The sequence below is a fragment of the Mastigoproctus giganteus genome, chromosome 4 (assembly GCF_048544385.1).
Source record: "Mastigoproctus giganteus isolate SK-2022 chromosome 4, ASM4854438v1, whole genome shotgun sequence".
In the NCBI taxonomy this organism is placed as follows: Eukaryota; Metazoa; Arthropoda; class Arachnida; order Uropygi; family Thelyphonidae; genus Mastigoproctus; species Mastigoproctus giganteus.
The window spans coordinates 118,931,877-118,953,730 of NC_143578.1; the positions used below are offsets into that span (position 1 = coordinate 118,931,877).

General features: G+C 36.7%; 1 protein-coding gene across 3 annotated transcripts in view; it reads left to right on the forward strand.

Annotated features, from left to right (window-relative positions):
• The window catches only part of LOC150087019 (uncharacterized), a 390,202-nt gene that overhangs the window by 344,689 nt on the left and 23,659 nt on the right, over positions 1–21,854 (forward strand). For all 3 annotated transcript variants that reach the window (XM_090371746.1, XM_090371748.1, XM_090371747.1), the window contains exon 11: positions 11,090–11,195. In XM_090371746.1, the coding sequence (XP_090227872.1) occupies positions 11,090–11,195 (106 nt within the window). The remainder of the gene's footprint in view (positions 1–11,089; positions 11,196–21,854) is intronic.

Sequence of the window (21,854 nt, forward strand, 5' to 3'; positions counted from 1 at the left end):
CCTCCCTCAGACTTTTTGTTAGTGGACACTTCTCTCTAACGGACACATTTTCGTTCCCCATGGCTGTCCGTTAAAGGGAAGTTTCACTGTAGTTTGAAAATAAAAATTTCAATCAAAATTCATATGCTTTACCTGCATTTGATTTTGATCGTGGAGAGACTTTCTGTTCTCACTGTAGACTAAGTGCTAAGGCCCTTAGGCTTATGTTCAACTTGGAGACAAATACCATTATCCACAGTTCTTCCCAAGTTGCTAATATCTTTCAGATTTGTACAGCATCACCAGAATAAGTGACTCTGAGACACCATTAGAGCAGCTGTTTTGAAGCTTACTGGCTTTTCATCAGCTAATGGATGGTCCCTGTTAGCAAGCATATGCTAAACCAGTGCTTCTCAAAGTGGGCGATATCGCCCTCTGGGGGGAGGGTTGAATTATCCATGGGGGCGTTAGGCATGAAAGGGGGGACGACGAGGCAGATGGAGCACCATCAATGATTGGCCGTTACAAGGGTTTTATGGCTTATTTAAAAAATGCTGTGCCAAATATTATTACTGTTCATTGTGTCATTCACCGTCAGCATTTAGTTGCGAAAAAACTTGGTGATCAACTGCACAATTCTCTACAAACTGTTATTACTGCTAGAAACAAAATTAAAGCACATTCTTTGAATGATCGTATATTTCGAAAGCTTTGTGATCAAAACAGTGAAGATTTTGAACGATTGCTACTTCACTCTGAGGTTTGGTGGCTGTCAAAAGGCAACTGTCTCAACAGATTTTATGAACTCTTTGATACTGTTGTCGAGTTTTTTGAGGATAGGAACAACGACCTTAGTAATGACCTCAAGAAAATGAAAACTGATATTGCTTATCTTGCAGATTTATTTACTAGATTCAACTCAATGAACTTACATTTACAAGGACAAGATGTAACTCTCATTAAGGCAAAAACTCAAATTTCAGCATTTATTTCAAAATTAAAGCTTTTTATGTACAACGAAGGATGACGTGAATTGTATCAATTTCCAAATCTGTTGGAAATAGAGAAAAAAGAAAAAATAGCTGATGAAACTCTACTAACTTTTTGTAATCATCTAAAAATGTTGCACAGAGATATGCAGGAAAGGTTCGAAGATCTCCTTAATTTGAAAATTCCAGATTGGGTTATAAATCCTTTTTTAAATAATGACGATGGTGAACGTTTTGTAGAAGAAGAATTGATTGAGTTACAAAATGAAGTTTAACTGAAGCCAAAATTTCTAAATTCCTATCAGGAATTTTGGTAACAAAAGAAAATCCCTGACCATTATCCTGCATTGTGGGGAATTGTAAAAAAATTACTTATTTCTTTTCCAACATCATATCTAGTCGAAACCGGTTTCAGTGCTGTATCTCAATTGCTGACAAAACAAAGAAATTGTCTGGATGTTATTAAACGTGGCGATTTACGACTTCTACTTACAGATATTAAACCTAATATTGATAAGCTAATAAATCTGCATCAAGCTCATCCATTGCATTAAATATTAAAATATAATTAACAATTTCCATTAAAATCTTGACTTATTTATGTAATTAACTTTAATTTTTATGACTTCATTTAAGTGACTATAACAGACTTTATTTATGTAGTTGTAATTTTTTACGAAGAAGGAATAAAGTGCAGTAAATAGTTTTCTTTATAATTCACACACATACATGCAGGGCTGCATTTACGTTTTTGGAGGCAAACAGACACTATTGATTTCAATTATTTAGCTTCACTTTATATTGGTGAGCTAAAAAAAAGCCCTGGCGAGGGCTTTTTTATGGGGGGAGGGGCGGTGATCCAACTGATGATCCAAAAAAGTTTGAGAAGCACTGCGCTAAATTGTGAATAATGTATTTTGTCTAGGTGAACATTTAAAAATATTATAACTGTTATGTTTATCTTTAACCTCTGGAATTGGGCTACTATAGGATTACAAGATTATTTCAGTCAGTAGTTGAAATCAAATAAAAATTCATATTTTTGACCTACATTTGATTTCAATTATGTTGAGACTTGCCATGAAGGCTTAGGCTTATGTTCAACTTGAGATAAATACTAAAATCCACAGTTCTGCCTAGGGTGCTGATATCTTTTCTAAATTGTATTAGCATCACCAGAATAGGTGAATCCCTTATGCATTTCAAAATCCAAGACACTGACAACATAGCTATTTTGAAGCTTGCCGGCTTCTTATTGGCTGGCTGGTGGTGGTGGCCTCAATAACTAAATGTATACTGGGTTGTGAATGTTCAAAATCAGTGCAGGTCATGCACTAGAATTTAGGTTACCTGCATTAGACAAGGTGTTTGGCATGGTGTCAATAAGCAGGATGATCACAGCAGCGAAGAAGAAGCTAGATAAGACAACCATAGAGGATTCCGGAATGTGCACCAAAACTGTGACTAATGTATTTTGTCCCCGTAAATAGCCAAAAGGTGTATTAACGTAAAACTTTCATTTAAAAACATTAATTTTTAAATGTGTACAATTTAAATAAAGTTAAATAAAATACAATTAAAAATATTAGCAACTTAGGCAGAACTGTGATTAATGGAATTTGTTTCCAAGTTGAACATAAATCCAAGCCTTTGTGCTGAAGACTCAGTGGTCATTCTCCTGTGAGAGCAGAAAGTCTCTTTGATGATGAAAGTTGAACAAATTTTCATTTGTTTCAACTACTATGTTCAAATACCCTTGCAATCACATAAGTATAAAAATGGTGTATAAGGTTGTCCAAAATAAGAACTGTTAGAGCCTGTTAAAAAAAAAAAAAAAAAAGTACAGTAATAATATATGCAGTTTTTGGTGTTAAAATCTTTAATTATCTACAGCAGAATTTACGAAACTGTTTCCTTTTTTTTTTTTTTTTTTATTTGGATATTTTTTACATTCAAAATAAGAAATTTTGTTCCTGTAGGAAGTTGATTTGAAATATGCATTCAGTATCATAAAAGAAGGTAATCATACATTTTAATGGTTCTTTTTAAAGTCTTAAAAAAATTTTAAAGGACAATTAATTTTCAATATGCAACAATTCACTCCACTTATATTGAAGCTGTGTCACTGATATAAGGAACATAGTGAGGCTTTTTCAGCAAGGTTGACTTAGTTTAATATGGAGGCTAACAGTTTTCATACTGGATTACACCCCAGGTTTTACCATCTGTGTCAGAAACCATTGTTAGAATGTATTCAATTTACAGACATGATCCACTGATGCTTCATACGTATCCAACAACAACAAAAAAAAAAAAAAAAAAGTAGATCGGGCAAAAATAAAAACAGAACTCAAAATGCTTCCTAGCTAGTAAAGTAGAAATGTGAAATATGTAAGTGACCAATTGTCAGGGAAATAGGAGATATAATCTGCAAAAAGGATAGGTGGAATAGGTCCAGGGTATGTCTGTCACGGCAAAAGATGACATAGAAAAGATATCTTTTAAGGGCATTGTTTGTTTTTACAGGGATGGGATACACTTAAATTACAGGGATGGGATACACTTAAAGTTGTTTTTACAGGGATGGGATACACTTAAATAGAAGGGGAACAAGGATATTTTCTGGTGGTGTAGAGACAGTGTTAGGTGGGGGGATACACACACTAACAGATTAACTAGATCCACAAGAAGAGATAAAAGTGATTCTTGCATCACTTCTATTGGAACATGCAGCAGCCTGAAAAGCAAGGTGTTAGAGATTTCAAGTATTTCTGTGTACGTCATGGAATAAGTAAATAAATGGGCTGTGTTAGGGTAACTAAGAGAAAGAGCAGGTGCATGTACACTAATGTTAGGAGCATAGTAAATAAATTTGGTGAATTTGAAGTACTGATTAAGTCATCAAATGCAAACGTAGGGATATCAAAGACATGGTGTTATTTAGGCATAAGGGATCCAGAATATGAAAATGGGGAGTACAATGTGTACAGAAAGGATAGACAGTAGTGGAGAGTTCTGCTCTTAATTGAGAAGCATATTAAATCTCACATAGTACATCCAGTCAACATGGGAGGCCAGGGCAATGTTGAGTCAATTTGTTGCAACATAAGCACTGCAAAAATGAATGAGAGGGGGTGTGTTGTAAGCCTAATAATTATGATAAGTCAAACAAAGAACTATACAGAGAAATAGAGTGGACCAGTAAATCATGGTCCACTCTATTTCGGGGATTTTAATGGGGGATTTTAACTGGAACTTGTGCATTGGTCACTCAAACACTAACAAGGCTTTTCTGTCTTTTTTGGATAACTGTTTTCTACAGTAGCATGTGAGAGAGGCAACAAGAGGAAACAATTCTCTTGATCTCATTATCAGCAGTGATTCTTCTTGCATTAAGAATCTGCAAGTAAAAGACCCACTGGGTTACAGTAATCACGGTGTATTGATGTGAAATTTACTTAAAGACAACTACTGTTGAGGGTAAAGGGAAGGGCTTTTGCTTTCAAAAGGTTAACTACAGTGGTTCCAGAGAGTTTTTAAATTTATACAGTGAGATCAACTAAGAAATACTGTTCAAGGCTTAGACCTAAATGGATGTCAGATGAACTGATGAGGTTGTGGCAGAGATTAAAATGAAGGGGATACAGAAGCCTGTGATAGATGATAGGTATAAAGTAGTCTGTAATCAAGTCATGAAAGGAGGTTAGGCAGATCACAAGAAGTCTCTGGCAAAAAAATAAAAAAATAAATAAAAAAATAAAAAGCAGCAAAGACTACTTATACAGCCAGTCCTCGTATAACACGTGTTTACACTACACGAATTCGATCATGCATGATTTATAAATAGGGGAACGATATCGTATATAACACGAACCAAATTCGCTTATGCACGATTCGCCTTTGTGTTTACAAGAAATGGCAGTCGAACGCGGAATAACCCCAACTGAACGCAACATGATAGGAATGAAGAGAAGATTCTGAAAATGTATTTATGTTTTTTATATCAGTGAAGGAGAAACACATTTCACCATAATAACGTAAAATTCCAGCTATCGGTATTATCGCAAATGAAATTAGATCAACTTTACTACCAGTTTATAACAGATTCCACTAGCAGGAACGCAACTGGAAATTGTTTTTGTTTTATGGTAGTAACCCCCAGAAATGTGCTTTAGTAAAATGTGAGCTAGTGAGGTGTTAATAGAGTTGCCTTTACGGTGTTGTTTATTCAGTTGCTACACGTGCACAGCTTTGTTTACGTGTATCAAGCGTGCCTCCTCATTTTGTAATTGTGCTTTATTCCCTAAAAATGAGTAAAATACTTAAAAGGTGTGAAAAGGAAGTGTCCTTGTGAAGACACTACAGATTCAGAGAGAAAAAGAAAAGCAATATCGATAAACAGAGGCGGACTGGGTCAAAAATTCTTATCCAGGAAAATTTGTAATGGCCTCATACTAGCGTTTATGGCCAAAATCACACCGGCCTCTGACCCACCGTGGTTTCCCAGGTAAGGCTTATGGCCAGTCCGCCTCTGTCGATAGAGAAAAAAATATGAAATTGCGAAACACTTTGAGCGAAATGGAAGACCATGTGATATTGCACGTGCTACAGGCCTAAATGAGGCAATGCCGAGAATTACAAAGAATGCAGAGAAAATAAAAACATCAATTTTTAAATGTGTACAATTTAAAATTTAAATAAAGTTAAATAAAATACAATTAAAAATATTAGCAACTTAGGCAGAACTGTGAAATAGCGGAACATAGCAGGAACAACTCAAAGTGTAATTAAAATCCATTAGGATTAAGACAAAAATAATTGGAAGAGATGGAATGCTGTTTGGATAGAAAATCAAACAAAAAACAAGTTTGCTTACGATAGAAGGCAAAAGCATTAGCAATATATTTTTTATTACGTAATAGTTGTAATAAAATACTTACGTATTTTATTACGATTATTTATTGTGCTCGGTAATGTTTTGGTTACAAATATGTGTTCAATCTTGAGTGGTCGGTACCTAATGCTACTTTTCCCATAGAGCCTGTTGTTTATATTGCACGATTTTGCATTGCACAAAGGTTTCTAGGAACCCAACTATCATGTTATACGAGGACTGACTGTATTAAGGAAGGGATTGAATCAGATTGGTCCACTTGATGTTGATGGTTTAACTATTGATGATCCTCCACAGGTTGCTGACAGACTGAACACTTATTTTACATCTACATTCGCACATGGGAAGGGGATACCAGAAGTTTTCAGACTCTAACAGGGAGCTAAATGACTGAAATTGAGAGAAAAGTGGAAGAGAAATTGTCGAAATTAAACAAAAAAGGGGGGGGGGTTGGAGTGGATGGATCTATTCAATTATATTAAGGAAGGCAGCAAAGGAGGTAAGCAAACCCTTAGCCATAATTATGAGAGCATCTTTGGATTCAGGGGCAGTCCCTATGGACTGGAGATGTGTATCCACAAGTCACAAAGGATGATCAAAAAGTGTTGTGAATAATTACTGACCTATTCAGCTTAACTTCTGTTCCAGGGAAAATAATGCAGTTACTGGTTAAAGAACTAATGGAGGGCCATCTAGACAGGAATACAATTATAATGTAGCCAGAGATGGATTTGGTAAGGGAAGTCTTGTCTGATCAGTCTGCTTGGATACTATGATACAGTAACAAAGCAACTGGATGCACAAATAATTTTGATCATATACTTAGACTTCAGCAAAGCTTTTGATACTCTTGCACTTAAAGACTGCTGTATAAATTGGAGCATTGTGGCATTAAGGGTGAGTTACTGCTGTGGATAAAAGATCAATAATAAGCAGGAGAAGACAGAGTGGTTTTTAATGAACTCCTTTTTGGAGTAATGTTATTAGTGGAGTTCAGTGCTGGGCCTGCTCTTATTTTATCTATTTATTAATGATACTGATGAAGGTAAATCAGGCTTACTGTCTAAATTTGCAGATGATACGAAGGTTGGCAGGATGTTTAATGATAGTAATGAAGGTGATCTACTGCATCAAGACCTAGAAAAATTTAGGCAGATGAGCTGAGAAATAGCAGTTCAAGTTTAACATTGAAAAATGCAAGGCACTAATTATGGATAGAAGTAATCCCAGATTAACATACCCATTATGTGGTACTATTCTCAGGATAGTGGAATATGAAAAAGACTTGGGGTAATTGTGCAGTCAGATATGAAATTCTCTGAGCAGTACAGACAGGTAGCCAGGGATTTGTCTATGATAAAAAGAAATTTGCTAGCAGGGATAAGGAGGTGACACCATTGTACAAGGCAATGTTTAGGCTGTACCTTGAGTACTGCATACAGGTGTGGAGGCCTCATTTTAGGAAGGATATAGAGCTCCTGGAAAGGGTACAGTGCAATGAGATTGGCGAGAGGAACAAAGGGGTGCTCTTACTAAAAGCCTTTAGTTCTGCAGATTGTGGCATCAGTTCTGTGAGGTGATCTGATTGAGGTGTTTATTGAATGGATTGAGCAAGCTCAAACTACACACATGAGGGGGTATAAGTTCAAATGGCTTGTTCAAATTTCAGCCAACGGGTTGTTGATTGTTGGAATAAACTTCTGTCTGGTGTTGTGGAAGTGGGTGGTTTGAAAAATATGCTAATCAGGCCAGTGATCATTGATCAGGGGCACCTCCGTAGCCAGGTGGGAAGAAGCAGCAGTGGTAGCACACGCTTCTTGATTAGACCGGGGTTCGAGCCCGTCACCACCAAATACGGAGCATGCGGAAAAGTCAGGGAATGACCACCGCACCGGAGCAATATGGCCTTAGTTGCTAATGCTCCTAAAAACCAAATAACAACAACAACATTGATCAGATGTAAGATTTTGAGTTGTAAGAGTTGGCAGTTTAAATATTTCTCCATTACTTTTGGAAAGAGTACAGGCAAGTGCAATTGGGCAGGAGTGAATTGTCACCCCCTTTTAGAACTGGATTTAAATTTAATAACTGGATATAAATAAATTTACAAGCAAAATGAAAACGACCATGAAAAAAAGGTGACACATAACTGGAATAAGCTCAGTAGCACAGGTTTGCAGAACAAGAGGAGAAATGCCATCAGGACCTAGATCTTTTTTGGCATCAACGTTGTTCAGAAATATTTTAAGATCCTTCATAGGGAAACACTGAATAGAGTGTATTGGTGTGGTAATAAGTGGTTTACTTTGAACATACATAGAGTTGGATGCTAGGAATCAGCTTTATCTTTAGTTGAGGATTCAATGAATCCTCAGAGGCAGGTGTATAGATGGGCAGAAGTTGCAGGCAAAAGACCAGAATGTGCTCTATTACAATTTAGACAAGAAAAATGTTTTTTACTTTTAGCTTGTTAAAAATCAAGCATGGATTTATTAATAACTGTTTTACAATTACACCAGGCCCACCTGTTAAGTTGTCTGCTTCTTGAGAGGTCAGTTATGTGTTTATTCCAAACTGTGTTGTACCAGTAAAATTATTTATTATTGTAATTTCAATAAATATTTAAATTATTGTGAGCTTTAATGTAAGCAGAATATGAAACTGGAGAATTGGATACAAGCCAGTCTTGTGATATGCTATGCTCTTATCTTGACTAGACTTAGCACATTCATTCTACAACCACAGTTCAGACATGGGAGAAAATTTTAAGAGTGTAGAATAAAGAATTTCATCCCCCCCCCAAGAATAATTTCATTGACACGATCTGAGCAGACACTGGGATCAGACGATTTAAAACAGTAACCCAGAACTCAATGAGATTAACCCATTTTGCATTCTTGTAACGCCAAAGGACACAAGGCTGAGAGTGGCCATGAGAGAGAGAGAGAGAGAGAGAGAGAGAGAGAGAGAGAGAGGGGGGGGCTCCATTGCAGAAGAGACCATCAAGTTGCTTAACCAATGATATCCCCTTTTTTCTTTAAAATATACCATCTCTTGCCTAAAGCAATAATCCAGCATGTGTACCACCTAGTGTAGTACACCAGGCCCACCTGTTAAGTTGTCTGCTTCTCGAGAGGTCAGTTGTGTTTATTCCAAACTGTGTTGTACCAGCAAAATTATTTATTATTGTAATTTCAATAAATATTTTAATTATTTATGTAAATTGATGAGTGAAAAAAAAAAAAATGCTGTTAAGATGCCATCTACTGTATTTTCAAAGGTTGTTCATGGAAAAAGATCAAGAGTGTTGGACATGTGGTTTGGATTGTCTGGTATTCTGGTAGGTAAGTGAATAAGCTGTATTTAGTACTTGCAAAAAGCCTTGGAATCTAGACCAGCTGGAATTGCAAACATTAAATTCACCAAGGAAAATTAGGCTGGAGAAATTAGAGTTTAAAATAAAGGAAGTCAAAAATTTCCATGTAATCAGTGAAGTTAGGAGAGTTATAGAGACAACACATGAATTTGACAGAATGGAGTAGGGAGATTAAGTGAGAGAAGATTCCAAATTAAGAATCTGAGCAGTCATATGAACAAGTAGCAGCTGTGAAGCAAAAGGAGACAGAGTGAACAATTAGAGTAACTGAGTGAGTAGTGGTTGCGGCAACAAATTCAATTGTCTTCTAATTGCAAATTATTGATAATAATTTTATTAATTTTTTTTTCCTAAATTAACCAGACAACAGTTTCATTAACATAAACTAGGTGAGAAAAGTAAGAAACAACAGAAAATGGGTAACTCATCGTGAAGTCAACAGCAGGCTTCTGTAGTAAACTTAATTGCGAACTGTTGCTTTGATATGGAGTTCAAATTTTGCTGCCATTTTTGTTTTGTATATCAGCAAAAGTATCAGTTCTTGACAAATGTGTTGTGTCATGTGCCCATTATTCCAATACTGAGCTAATCTTTGAACAGGATGACTGCTAGTTTTATTGCTCTTAGTAAAGACAGCATCCTGGCTCCTCATTTTCATATAGAGTTAAACTTTTTTGAATTGTTATTTCTACCTAATATTGTCCATAATAGGATTAGTTACCCCATATGGGTGGGAGGGGGTTATAAGAGAACTATGAAAGGAAGCAGAATCGCTTCCATACTCACAGCTGCAATTGTGAGGTAATCATGTTGTTCGTTTGATAAAAAGTGTATGAATTTTGTCAGTTTTTAAAATATTCTAAAAGCCACTCGGTGAACTCCCCAAGAGGTAACCTCATCGCAAGAGCACTGATTTTCAACAAAATGTATAGTGTTCTTTTTGAACATACAACTAGATTCAGAGATGACCAGCTGTCAGTTATGATTATTGAAAGCCAATGAAAAAGTTGTGCGAGATTTCTGGAAAGAGTAGCAATGCAGTGGAAAAAACAGAAAACAGACTGCTACTCTAGGTGTATCTGAGTACAATCCACAAAAAAAAAAAAAAAAACCACACACAAACTCTCTCTCTGTGCTTTTTAATAAGTTGGCAATGAAATCATTCTATTTTTGTGATCAGGAGTTAAATGAAGTGAACTTTACTAGAATGCATATATGGAGCATAGTGACAATTCTGTATCACCAATATATGTACATGCAGATGTAGAAATGGTTGCTTAGAGCTAGTAAATGAACACTGACCTGGTAGGCTAGTTAAAACAGAACTCCTCATGCTCATATACCTGTGCAAAATTATGTGGAGAAAGAGGGAGAAAAAAAAAAACCAACATTCCAGTTGGAATTGAACGTAACTGTGTTAATGGCCCTGTAAAGGGTACCACCAGCTTGATTAATTATAGCATTTTTAATGTTCAAGTGTTGGGGTATTCTAATTATTCAGTTGATATTGTGTTTGATAATCAACCCATCCTTAAACCAGTATTCCCTGGTTTGTTCTTGAAGATGCTCAACATCTTGCCAGGCCAAATGATATAGCTTTACCTTAATTAGCAGTTGATTACCTCAACAGCTGAGAAATATAGGACATTCCTAATTTACCTCTCAGTATAACTTTTGACCTGAAAATTTCACAGATTCTTAAAATAAATTAGAGGGATTTTACATTGACCGTGTTGTTTAGAAACTATACATTAACTCTTCTCAGAGTCATTTGTCTACTATGACAGTGTGCAACCCTGACAAAAAAAGCACGACAACTTCTTTATGAAGTGATTTTTCTTTTCTTTGCAGAAGTACTAATTACATCAATCAGTTGCAAAGGCATCAAAAGGCAGTAAATGAAGAAATTGGAAGAGTTGCAACTAACTTGAGGATTAGAGTAGATCAGCTGGGGAAGGTAAGTTCATAAAAATTGTAGCAACGAAATTGCAATAAAATAAGTTCTTTAGAGTAGAATATGAATGTAATTCTTAGTATTTTTGAGCATAGCCAGGTTTGTGAGCATCCTAGCCAGTGCTCCCTTTATATCAAGTGTACATGTGTAGTCTTCCTATAAACAAGTTTTATAAATGGGGCAACAATCTACATAATTAGATTCAGAAATGGGTGAGTTACATTATATTAATGATTTATATAACTCTGGCAGTGTTTGCTGCTAAGTGTTGGCATTTCCATTTAAATATGATTTCCATATTTAAACGGAAATCATGCACCAGACTAGAGCAGCAAAGCAACGTCCACAAAGTAGCTGGAGTGCTGTGGCTCCAAGGAGAACTGAAGGGGACAATTCTCCAATGAATCACAGCCTAAAAAAATGTGCAACTTGTGAAATGTTTGCAGACCTTTCTGGGATGAGGCAATATGTTGCCAAGGGGGATGTCTTTATGTATGCTCAATGTAAACAGTGTGAAGAAGTTAGGCGCCAACTCAGAGCTGTTATGGGTCTTTATGGGAGCTGGAAGGAGAGGATAGATGCCCTCGAAGGACTTAAATTGGGGGACTCATCAAGCTCTGAGCTGCCCACATCAATGCCAGAGTTTGCACTTGATTATCAGGCAACACAGCAGCAACCTTCGGGACAGAATGTGCTGGTCCCACAGGAGCTAGTTATTGTCGGTTACTCTATTGTTGGAGAGATGGGAAATATATTGTACAAAAAGGAGAGTATGTCTGCCAGAGGCAAAAGTTGATGACATTGTAGAGCAGATATCATCTTTTAAGGGCATAAAGGGCAACATTGTTGTACAGGTCGGCACTAATAACATTAACAGTAGGAAATCTGCAGACTTACTTAACAAGTATAGGTCAAAGTTGAAAAAAGGCACGAGTTAGGGTAAAATTTGAAAGTGTCTGCAATTCTGCCCAGACATGATACGAGGGAGCATATAATGAGAACATTGTCAATCAGTTCGGCCCTGGTGAGATTGTGCAAGGCTCATGGAGTAGAGTTTTTCTCAGCGTGGTCTGTGCTTGTTAACAGGAGAGATTGTTTCTACAGGGATGGGATACACTTAAACAGAAAGGGTTCAAGAATATTTGCTAATACTGTTGAGGCAGTGTTAGGTGAGTTGGAAAACTGATAGCTTGGGAGGGATTCACAGACTAATAGATTAACAGTAGCCACAGACAGAGGTGAAAGTGATTCTTGCACTGCTTCTATTGGAATGAGCAGCAGCCTGCAAAGTGAAGTACTGGGGATTTCAAGGGCTGCTGGTAGTCATCATGGAACAAGTAAATACATGGGTTGTTAGGGTAACTGAGAGTAAGAATAGGTGTATGTATACTTGCAGGTACAGCAGGTCCCCGTTATAACGTGGTTCGCTTTACGCTGATTCGCTATAACGCTGTTCTTATATTATAACCCGTATCTGACTATAATGCTGTCACAGATCACTATAATGCTCTTTTACAGATTGCATTTTTGGCATATTTAACGAAATCGTTTCATTTGATGGAGTCGATAGCTTGAAAATGAATAGCAAAACAGCATTAAAACATTTCCCGTGCCAATTTGAGAAATTTTCCCACACTCGGTGAAATTTTCTCACACGCTAATTTAATTGCAGTACAGTGACTTGTTACGTAGTTCCAAAATCAACATTTTAAAAATTGATCAAGTATATTGCTTGTAATATTTGCGTTATATGCATTTATCCGAAGTCTAGTCATCACTCAGTACCGTATTAGACATAGTGTGTAACCGACAGTTTACTTGAACATTGTATCGTAATTAATGCAACCAACGCAGTTACATTTTCGAAGAGCTAATAATGGCCAATAAGAATGAAAAAGCAACGTCTGGGTGCAGTACGAAGACTATAAATGTAAGAAAAAGACTGAATTTGAAAATTAAATTAGACGTTTTGAAGCGAATCGATTCCAGTCAACGACAAGCGGATGTGTGCCATAATTTAGGACTTGCAACTTTAACTGTAAGAACAATTATAAAAATATAAAGAATTAATTTTAGTAGCGAGAAAGATTGTTCCACTGCAAGCAACTAGGACTAGGCCGGCTATTAGGATTGAAATAGAAAGACTAATTTTATTGAAGATAATATTCCAATGCAGAATTCAGTTAAGTTAAATATTAAAAAAAAAAAAAGAGAGAGAGAAAGAGATTAGCCAATATGATGATCTGAAGAAAACTCGCCTAAAAAAAAAAAAAAAAAGTGGAACCATTTAAACCTGGTAAGGGCTGGTTGATTAGATTTAAAATCTAGGGAGAAGCCGCTAGTGCAGATAAAGGAACCGAAACTTTCAAAAAAGAACTTGTTAAAATTATTGAAGAGGGGTATTATGTGTTATACTTCGCAACAAGTTTTTAACATAGATGAAGCAGGACTTTTGTGGAAACGAATTCCTAAAAGAAGTTTCATATTGAAAGAAGAAAAAACATGCCAGATTTCAAAGCGGTGAAAAATCGGTTGACTTTATTGTTGGGTTGTAACGCTGCGGGGGATTTAAAATTAATACCCCTTTTAGTTTATTTGAAAGAGGGCCAAAATTCAACCCAAAATCCACACATTTTTCATGATTAAATTCATCAATTAAATTAAATCAATTAAATTCATTATTTTAATTGGAATTTTAAGTTTACTTTTAATACGTAAGTAGTTACCACATAATTATATACATATGTAATGCAGAATATTTTATATGTACAAATATTTCAATATTAAATATTTTGATATTTTTGTGCATCTTTTCACTACCATTTATTATTGATTAGGAAATATCCTAAGGCACCGACCACAACTCACAAATACATATGTTACCTTATGGGAATGCGGCACTTGCTTAGCGCGGATTCACTCAGCGCTCTGTTTTTCTGGAACAAATTATCAGTGTTAAGCAGGGGTCACCTGTACACCAATGCTAGGAGTATAGTAAATAAATTTGATGAATTTGAAGTGCTGGTCAAGACATCAAAAGCGGATATTGTTGGGATATCACATACTTGGTGCCACACGGATATAAGCAGTGCAGAATTGGAATTTGGGGAGCACAATGTGTACAGAAAGGATAGACAGGACAGGAAGGGAGGAGGGGTTATGCTATTAGGTAAGAAACATAAAATTTAATGAAGTAAAATTGGTGGACAATGCAATATTGAGTCACTGTGGTGTGACATAAGCACTGAGAAAAGAAAAATGAGAGTGTGGGTGTGTTATAGGCATAATGAATCTGAGACTATAATGAGCCGTTGTGCAGAAAAATAGCGTGGGTCAGTAAATCAGAATGTCTTATAATGGGGGATTTTAACTTACCAGATATTGACTACAACTTGTGGATTGGTCACTCACACAATAGCAAGACTTTTGTGGATTTATTGGATGACTATTTTCTACAGCAACATGTCCAAGAGGCAACCAGAGGCAGTAACACTCTTGATCTGATTATCAGCAGTGACTCTTCATGCATTAAGAATCTGCAGATCAAGGAACCAGTAGGTGGCAGTGATCACAGTGTACTGATTTGGGATTTACTTAAAGATATAACTACCATCAGGTGTAAGGGGAAGGGTTTTTGCTTTCGTAAAGGTGACTACAGTGGTCTCAGAGAGGTTTTAAATTCGATACAGTGGGATCAACTGATGATGTTACCAATGGTGAATTCTAAATGGAAAGCCATCAGAGACTTAATCTTGCAGGTATTAGGCTTTTCATACTAACTAAGAAATACTGTTCAAGGTTTAGGCCTAACAGATGAATTAATGTGGCTCGTGGCAGAGAACAAAAATGCATGGAATGCATATAAATTATCCGGCAACACAGAAACCTATGGCAGATATCGGCTAGTCTGAAATCAAGTCACAAAGTAGGTTAGACAGGCGAAGGCAGATTACGACAAATCTTTGGCAAAAGATGCAAAGAAAAACAGCAAAGAGTCCTTTACTTATGTAAACTCTAGAAGGAAGGGGATGAATCAGTTTGGTCCACTTAACATAATGGTTTGACTACTGATGATAATGCTCAGGTAGCTGATAAACTAAATGAGTATATTGCATCTACATTCACACATGAGGAGTTATTCAAGGAGGGGAATGCCAGAAGTTTAGCAAACTCTAACAAGGAGCTTAGTTATTTTGTAATAACTGAGAGAAAAGTGGAAGAGAAATTGAAGTTAAACATAAGGAAGGCACCTGGGGTGGATGGGATCTATCCAGTTATATTAAAGGAGGCAGCAAAGGAAGTAAGCAAACCCTTAGCCATAATTATGAAAGCTTCCATGGACTCATGGGAGGTCCCTCATGGACTGGAGATGTGCAAATGTGTCCCCAATTCAAAAATTGGGATCAAAGGGTGACACGGGTAATTACAGACCTGTTAGTCTAACTTCTGTTCCAGGGAAAATAATGGAGTCACTGGCTAAGGAAGCAATGCAGGATCATCTAGACAAAAAACTGCAGTTATAGTTCAGACACAGTATGGGTTTGTTAAGGGGAAGTCTTGTGTGACAAGTTTGATTGGATAATATGATATGGTTACAAAGGAATTGGATGCAAAGAATAATTTTGATATCATATACTTGGATTTTAGGAAAGTGTTTGATATGGTGGCACATTAGAATTAGCATAGGCACATGATGCAAGAAAGCAAGCTTATGCAGCATCAGCCAAAAAAAAAAAAAAAAAACCGCTCCCATTTCACCCCTCCATTCGTTCAAAATAACAGTCCAGCTCAGCCTTCAATTTATTTAGGCTATCAACTTCCACAACAAAAGATGAAAGTCTGTTCCACCAACCAACTACCTGCTGGCTAAAGGCAAACTTCTGCACATCTATCCTACAACTGTCTTTTCTCATTTTGAATTTATGCCCTCTCAGGTGATTATTCTGAGCAAGAGGAAGAATCCCATCAGCATTGATCATGCTCACACCATTCAAACCATTCAAAGCTTTTTATACACCTCAAATCAGATCACCTCGCAGGTTCCTAGTCTCCAGACACTAATCTGCAAAACTTAAGCCTTTCTTTGTAAGAGCAACCCTTCATTCCATTCACTAATCTTGTTGCCATTCTCTGTACTCGTTCCAACAGCTCTACATCCTTCTTAAAATGAGGCCTCCAGACCTGTATACAGTACTCAAGGTGGGGCCGGACCATTGCCTTATACAAGGGGATAATCACCTCCTTATCCCTGCTAGAAAAATTCATGTATTTCATTGACAAGACACCATGAGCTACTCTTGCCAACCGTCTGCACTGCTCAGAAAACTTCATATCTGCCTGCACAATTACCCCCAGGTCCTTTTCATTCTCTACCACTGTCAGTGTAGTACCACAGAGGTCATACGTTACTCTGCTTGCCATATGTAGTACTTTATATTTGTCAATGTTAAACTTCATTTGCCACCTCTCAGCCCATCTGCTCAACTTTTCTAGATCCTATTGCAGCAGCGTACTGTCATTAGTGTCCTTAACAACCCTGCCAACCTTTGTATCATCTGCAAACTTGGACATTAAGCTTGATATACCATCATCGGTATCATTTATAAATACAGAAAACGACAATGGACCCAACACTGAACCGTGAGCAACTCCACTAATAACATTAGTCCACGATGAGCAGTGTCCATTAATTATCACTCTGTCTTCTCCTGTTCAACCATCCCTTTATCCATAGCAGAAATTTAACCTCCAATGCCACACTGCTCCAATTTGTGCAGCAGTCTTCCATGTGCAACAGTATCAAAAGCCTTTTTAAGATCCAAATATATGATATCAAAGTTATTCCTGCATCCAGTTCCTTTGTGGCCACATCATAGTATCCAATCAAATTTGTCAGGCAAGACTTTCCCTTAACAGAACCATGCTGTGTCCAAGCTATAACTGAATTCTTGTCTAGATGATCCTGCAGTGCTTCTTTAACTAGTGCCTCACATGGAAGACTACTGTACAAATTGGAGCAGTATGGCGAGGCACCTCCGTAGCCAGGTGGGAAGGAGCAGCAGTGCGTAGCACACGCTTCTTGATTAGACCAGGATTCAAGCCCGTCACCACCAAATACGGAGGATGCGGAAAGGTCAGGGAATGACCACCGCATATCCCGGAGCAATATGGCCTTAGTTGCTAATGCTCCTAAAATCCAAATACTAAACCAACCAAGCAGTATGGCATTAAGGGCAAGTTGCTACAATGAATGAAAGGGTGGTTGAATGGGAGAAGACAGAGAATGGTTATCAACGGACACCGCTCTTCATGGACTAATGTTATTAATGGAGTCCCCCAGGAGTCACCGTTGGGCCCATTGTTGTTTTCTGTATTTATCAATGAAGGTGTATCAGGGTTAATGTCTTAGTTTGCAGACAATACAAAGACTGGCAGGGTTGTTAATGACAGTAATGATAGTACGCTACTGAAACCGGATCTGGGAAAGGTGAGCAGATGGGCTGAGGGGTGGGAACTGAAGTTTAACATTGACAAATGTAAAGTACTGTATATGGATAGCAGTGACCCCAGAGTAATGTATGAACTGGATGATACTACACTCAGGGTAGTGGAGAATGAAAAGGACCTGGGGGGGGGGGTAATTGTGCAGTCAGTATGAAGTTTTCTGAGCAGTGTAAAAAGGGCCTCATTTTAGGAAAGATGTAGAGCTGCTGGAACGAGTACAGAGAAGGGCAGTGAGGTTGGTGAGGGTAACAAAGGGTTAGTGTTACCAGGAGAGGCTTAAGTTCTGCAAATTGCAGCTTCTGGAGAGACTAGGCACCTGCTAGGTGATCTAATTGAGGTATATAAGGCCTTGAATGGATTGAGCAAGCTCGGTGCTGATAGGATTCTTCTTGTTGTTGAGATTAGTCGTCTGAGGGGACATAAATTTAAATTGAGGAAAGACAATTGTAGAATAGATGTGTGGAAATTCGCCTTTAGCAATTGATAGTTGGAACAAACTTCCATCTGTTGTAGTGAACTTAAATAAGTTCAAGGCAGAACTAGGCAAACATTTGGAGTGATTGACTGGGTGAAATAGGAAGGGAAATTTTTTTTTTTTTTTTGGCTGATGCTATATAAGCTTGCTTTCTTACATCATATGCCCTGCTAATGCTAACATGCTACAGTTTGGAAAGGAAGGCGATTTCAATCCCTACTGTGGGCATCATGGAAAAAGTAAATACTTGGGCTGTGGCAAGGTAACTAAGAGTAAGAACAGGTGCATGTGTACTTGCATGTACACTAATGCTAGGAGCATTATAAATAAATTTCATGAATTTGAAGTATCTATTAAGTCATTAAATGCAAACTTGTAGGAATATTGGAGACATGGTATCACTCAGACATAAGTGATACAGAAATTGACTATGGGAATACAATGTGCACAATAAGGAGAGACAGGATGAAGGAGGGGGAAGGTTTATGCTCTTAGTTAAAAAGCACATAAAAGCTAAGGCAGTGTATCCAGTTGACATGGGTGACCAATGCAACACAGAGTTGAACTTGTTGATTATGATAAGTCAGTTTGGTACCACATAAGCACTGTGAAAAAAACAAGAGTAGGAACGTGCTATAAGTCTAATAATTGTGGCGAGTACAATGAACAACTGTACAGAGAAACAGAGTGCGCCAGTAAATTAGAATGTCTTATAATGGGGGAGGGGGGATTTTAACTTTAAAGATATTGACTATAACTTGTGGAATGGTCACTCACACACTAGCAAGAGTCTTGTGAATTTATTGGATGGCTGTTTAGCAGTGTGTTAGACAGGCAAAAAGAGAGAGCTCTTGATCTGATTATTAAGATCTGAATTTGTAAAAGAATAAGAAAAATTTACCTCAATACGTAGAACACTTCCGTATGATATTCTCCAGAAATTAAAATGAATAAAAGATTAACGCAAAATAATTACATAAAAATTCAATTGAACACAATTCAAAAACAATTAAAAAATTAAATAAAAATAAATTAAAGTGAAATGTAAATTTGAAAACCGGACAATGCTTTTTGACTGTGTGTCATGATCACAGGAATGGAAATTACAGAGTGTGTGAGCTTGAATTGAGAGATTATTTGTCCTCACAAATGTGTGTGAAACATCACGATTAATTGTCTTTGCTCTTGCGTGCAAAAGACCACGAATCGGAGATTAGATATGGATGATGCACGTTAATAGAATTTTCATGTAATTTAATTTCGACAGTTTCTGCAATTAATAATCTTGTATAATTACATTGGACACTAAGTATTTTGGCCTCAATAAATAAAATTGTATGTTTTTCATTAACAGTACGGAAGGGCAATTCTGATGCTGCATGCTGTTTTACACGGACAATGAGAGGAAATCGTGTGGATCCTTGGTAAGACGAGTTGCAATCACTGCAAGAAATGTTGTATACCAACTCATTTGTGTCGCGAAAGTGGAAAGGACTGAGCATTTGTTCAGTATGGCATGTAATTTCCTTATTGGTATGGCCACAGTCTTAAATTTAAATTCGGTATTTTTAAAGAATCTGTTAAGTTGTGTGACTGTTCAACGTATGGGACAGAATTAAAGTAATTTTTAATGTTACTATTGTTGGTTGGTGTAGTGTTTTGTATCCTATCCTTAGTTTGTACTCCAATTTGGTTTATTGTAGCAAGGGGTAACCCCTGTTTAAGAATCTGCTGTTTAAATATCTGTATTTTTGAGTCTAAAGCAGATTCCGTCGTTGAATATTTGTAGGCATTGAGAAACTGATTAAAGATAATAGCCCTTTTGTAGGTGAATGGGTGGTAGCTGTTATAATGTAGAAGCATACCAGTGTTTGTTGGTTTATGATAGATGTTAAATTGGATTTTATTCACGTCCTGAGTAAGCGTGAATAGAAAATTTCTATATTGGCCAGACCAATACGGAAATTACACGTTATACTCAACAATTGCTCAGTCCTTTCCTCTTTTGCGACACAAATAAATGACTTGGTATACAACATTTCTTGCAGTGATTGCAACTCATCTTACCAAGGATCCACGCAATTTCATCTCATTGTCTGCGTAAAACAGCACACGTCCTCAGTTCGTGCTTTTCGTTCAGCAATGTCAGAATTGGCCATCCATGCCGTTAACGAAAAACATACATTTTTATTTAACGTGGCCAAAATACTGTGTCCAACGTAATTATACAACTATAAATTGCAGAAATCATCAATTAAATGAGAATTCTATTAATGTGTGTCGCCCATATCTAATCACTAATTCATGGTCTTTTGCAAAAGTGCATGAGCAAGATAAATAATTTCACGTACAGGTGTGAAGACAAATAATCTCTCTAAGATTCAAGCTCACACACTCCACAATTTCCATTCCTGTGATCAAGACATGTAGTCAAAAAGAATTGTCTGCTTCAGTAAGGAAAATCTTTTTTCAAATTTACTTTTAACTTTAATCGATTTTTTTTTAAAAATTGTTTTTTGAATTTTAGTTAATTTTTGAATTGTGTTCAATTGATTTTTTGCTGTAATCATTTTGTGTTAATCTTTTATTCGTTTTAATTTCTGGAGAGTATCATACGGAAGTATTCTATGTATCATATTGAGGTAAATTTCTCTTATTCCTCTACAAATATTGATATCAACATAGAACATATTGAGCACCATAGCTCTGTTATATACTATTAAGAATTTGTAGATAAAAGAACCACTCTATAGTGGCAGTGATCACAGTGTATTGATGTGTGGATTTACTTAAATAATGTTACTACCAACAACTGTAAAAAGAAGGGTTTACTTTCATAAAGGAGACTATAGTGGTCTTAGACATTTAAATTCTATGCAGTGGGACCAATTCTTGACTTACTAACTGAAAATTCTAAATGGGAAACATTCAAGGAAAAATTAAAAGGCTTTTTATTCCAAAAAATAAAAATAATGTTTTTGGATAACAGATGAACTACTGAGACATATGGCAGAGAAGAAAAATGGGATGCATAGAAATTATCAGGTGATAGAGAATCCTACAGTAGATATAAAGTAGTCTGCAATCAAGTCATTAGGTAAGACAAGGCAGATTATGAGAAGTCTATGGAAGCTGCTGAGAAAAGCAGCAAAAACTTCTTTACTTATATTAACAGTAGAAGGAAGCAGTTGAATCAAGTTGGTTTAACTCTTGATGATTTTTCTCAGGTTGCTGAAAGACTGGATAGGTATATGCCTAGGTATAAATTCCTCATATGCCTCCATAATATGAGGAATTTAGGGGAGTGGATGCCAGAAGGTTACCAAACTCTTTTAAATTTCAAAAATCTTAACTTTAATGTTCATTTAGCTCTAACATGGAACTAAATGATTTTGTAATAACTGAGAGGAAAGTGGAAGAGAAATTGTTGAAGTGAAACATAAAAGAAAAGGCTCCTAGGGTGGAGGGATCTATCCAATTATATTAAGGGAGGCAGTAAAGGAAGTAAGCAAACCCTTAGCCATAATTATGAGAGCATCTCTGGATTCAGAGGAGGTCCCTATGGACTGTAGATGTGCAAATGTATCCTCAATTCACAAAGGGGATCAAAGGGCATCATGAGTAATTACAGACCTGTTAGCTTAACTTCTCTTCCAGGGACAATAATGGAATCATTGGATAAA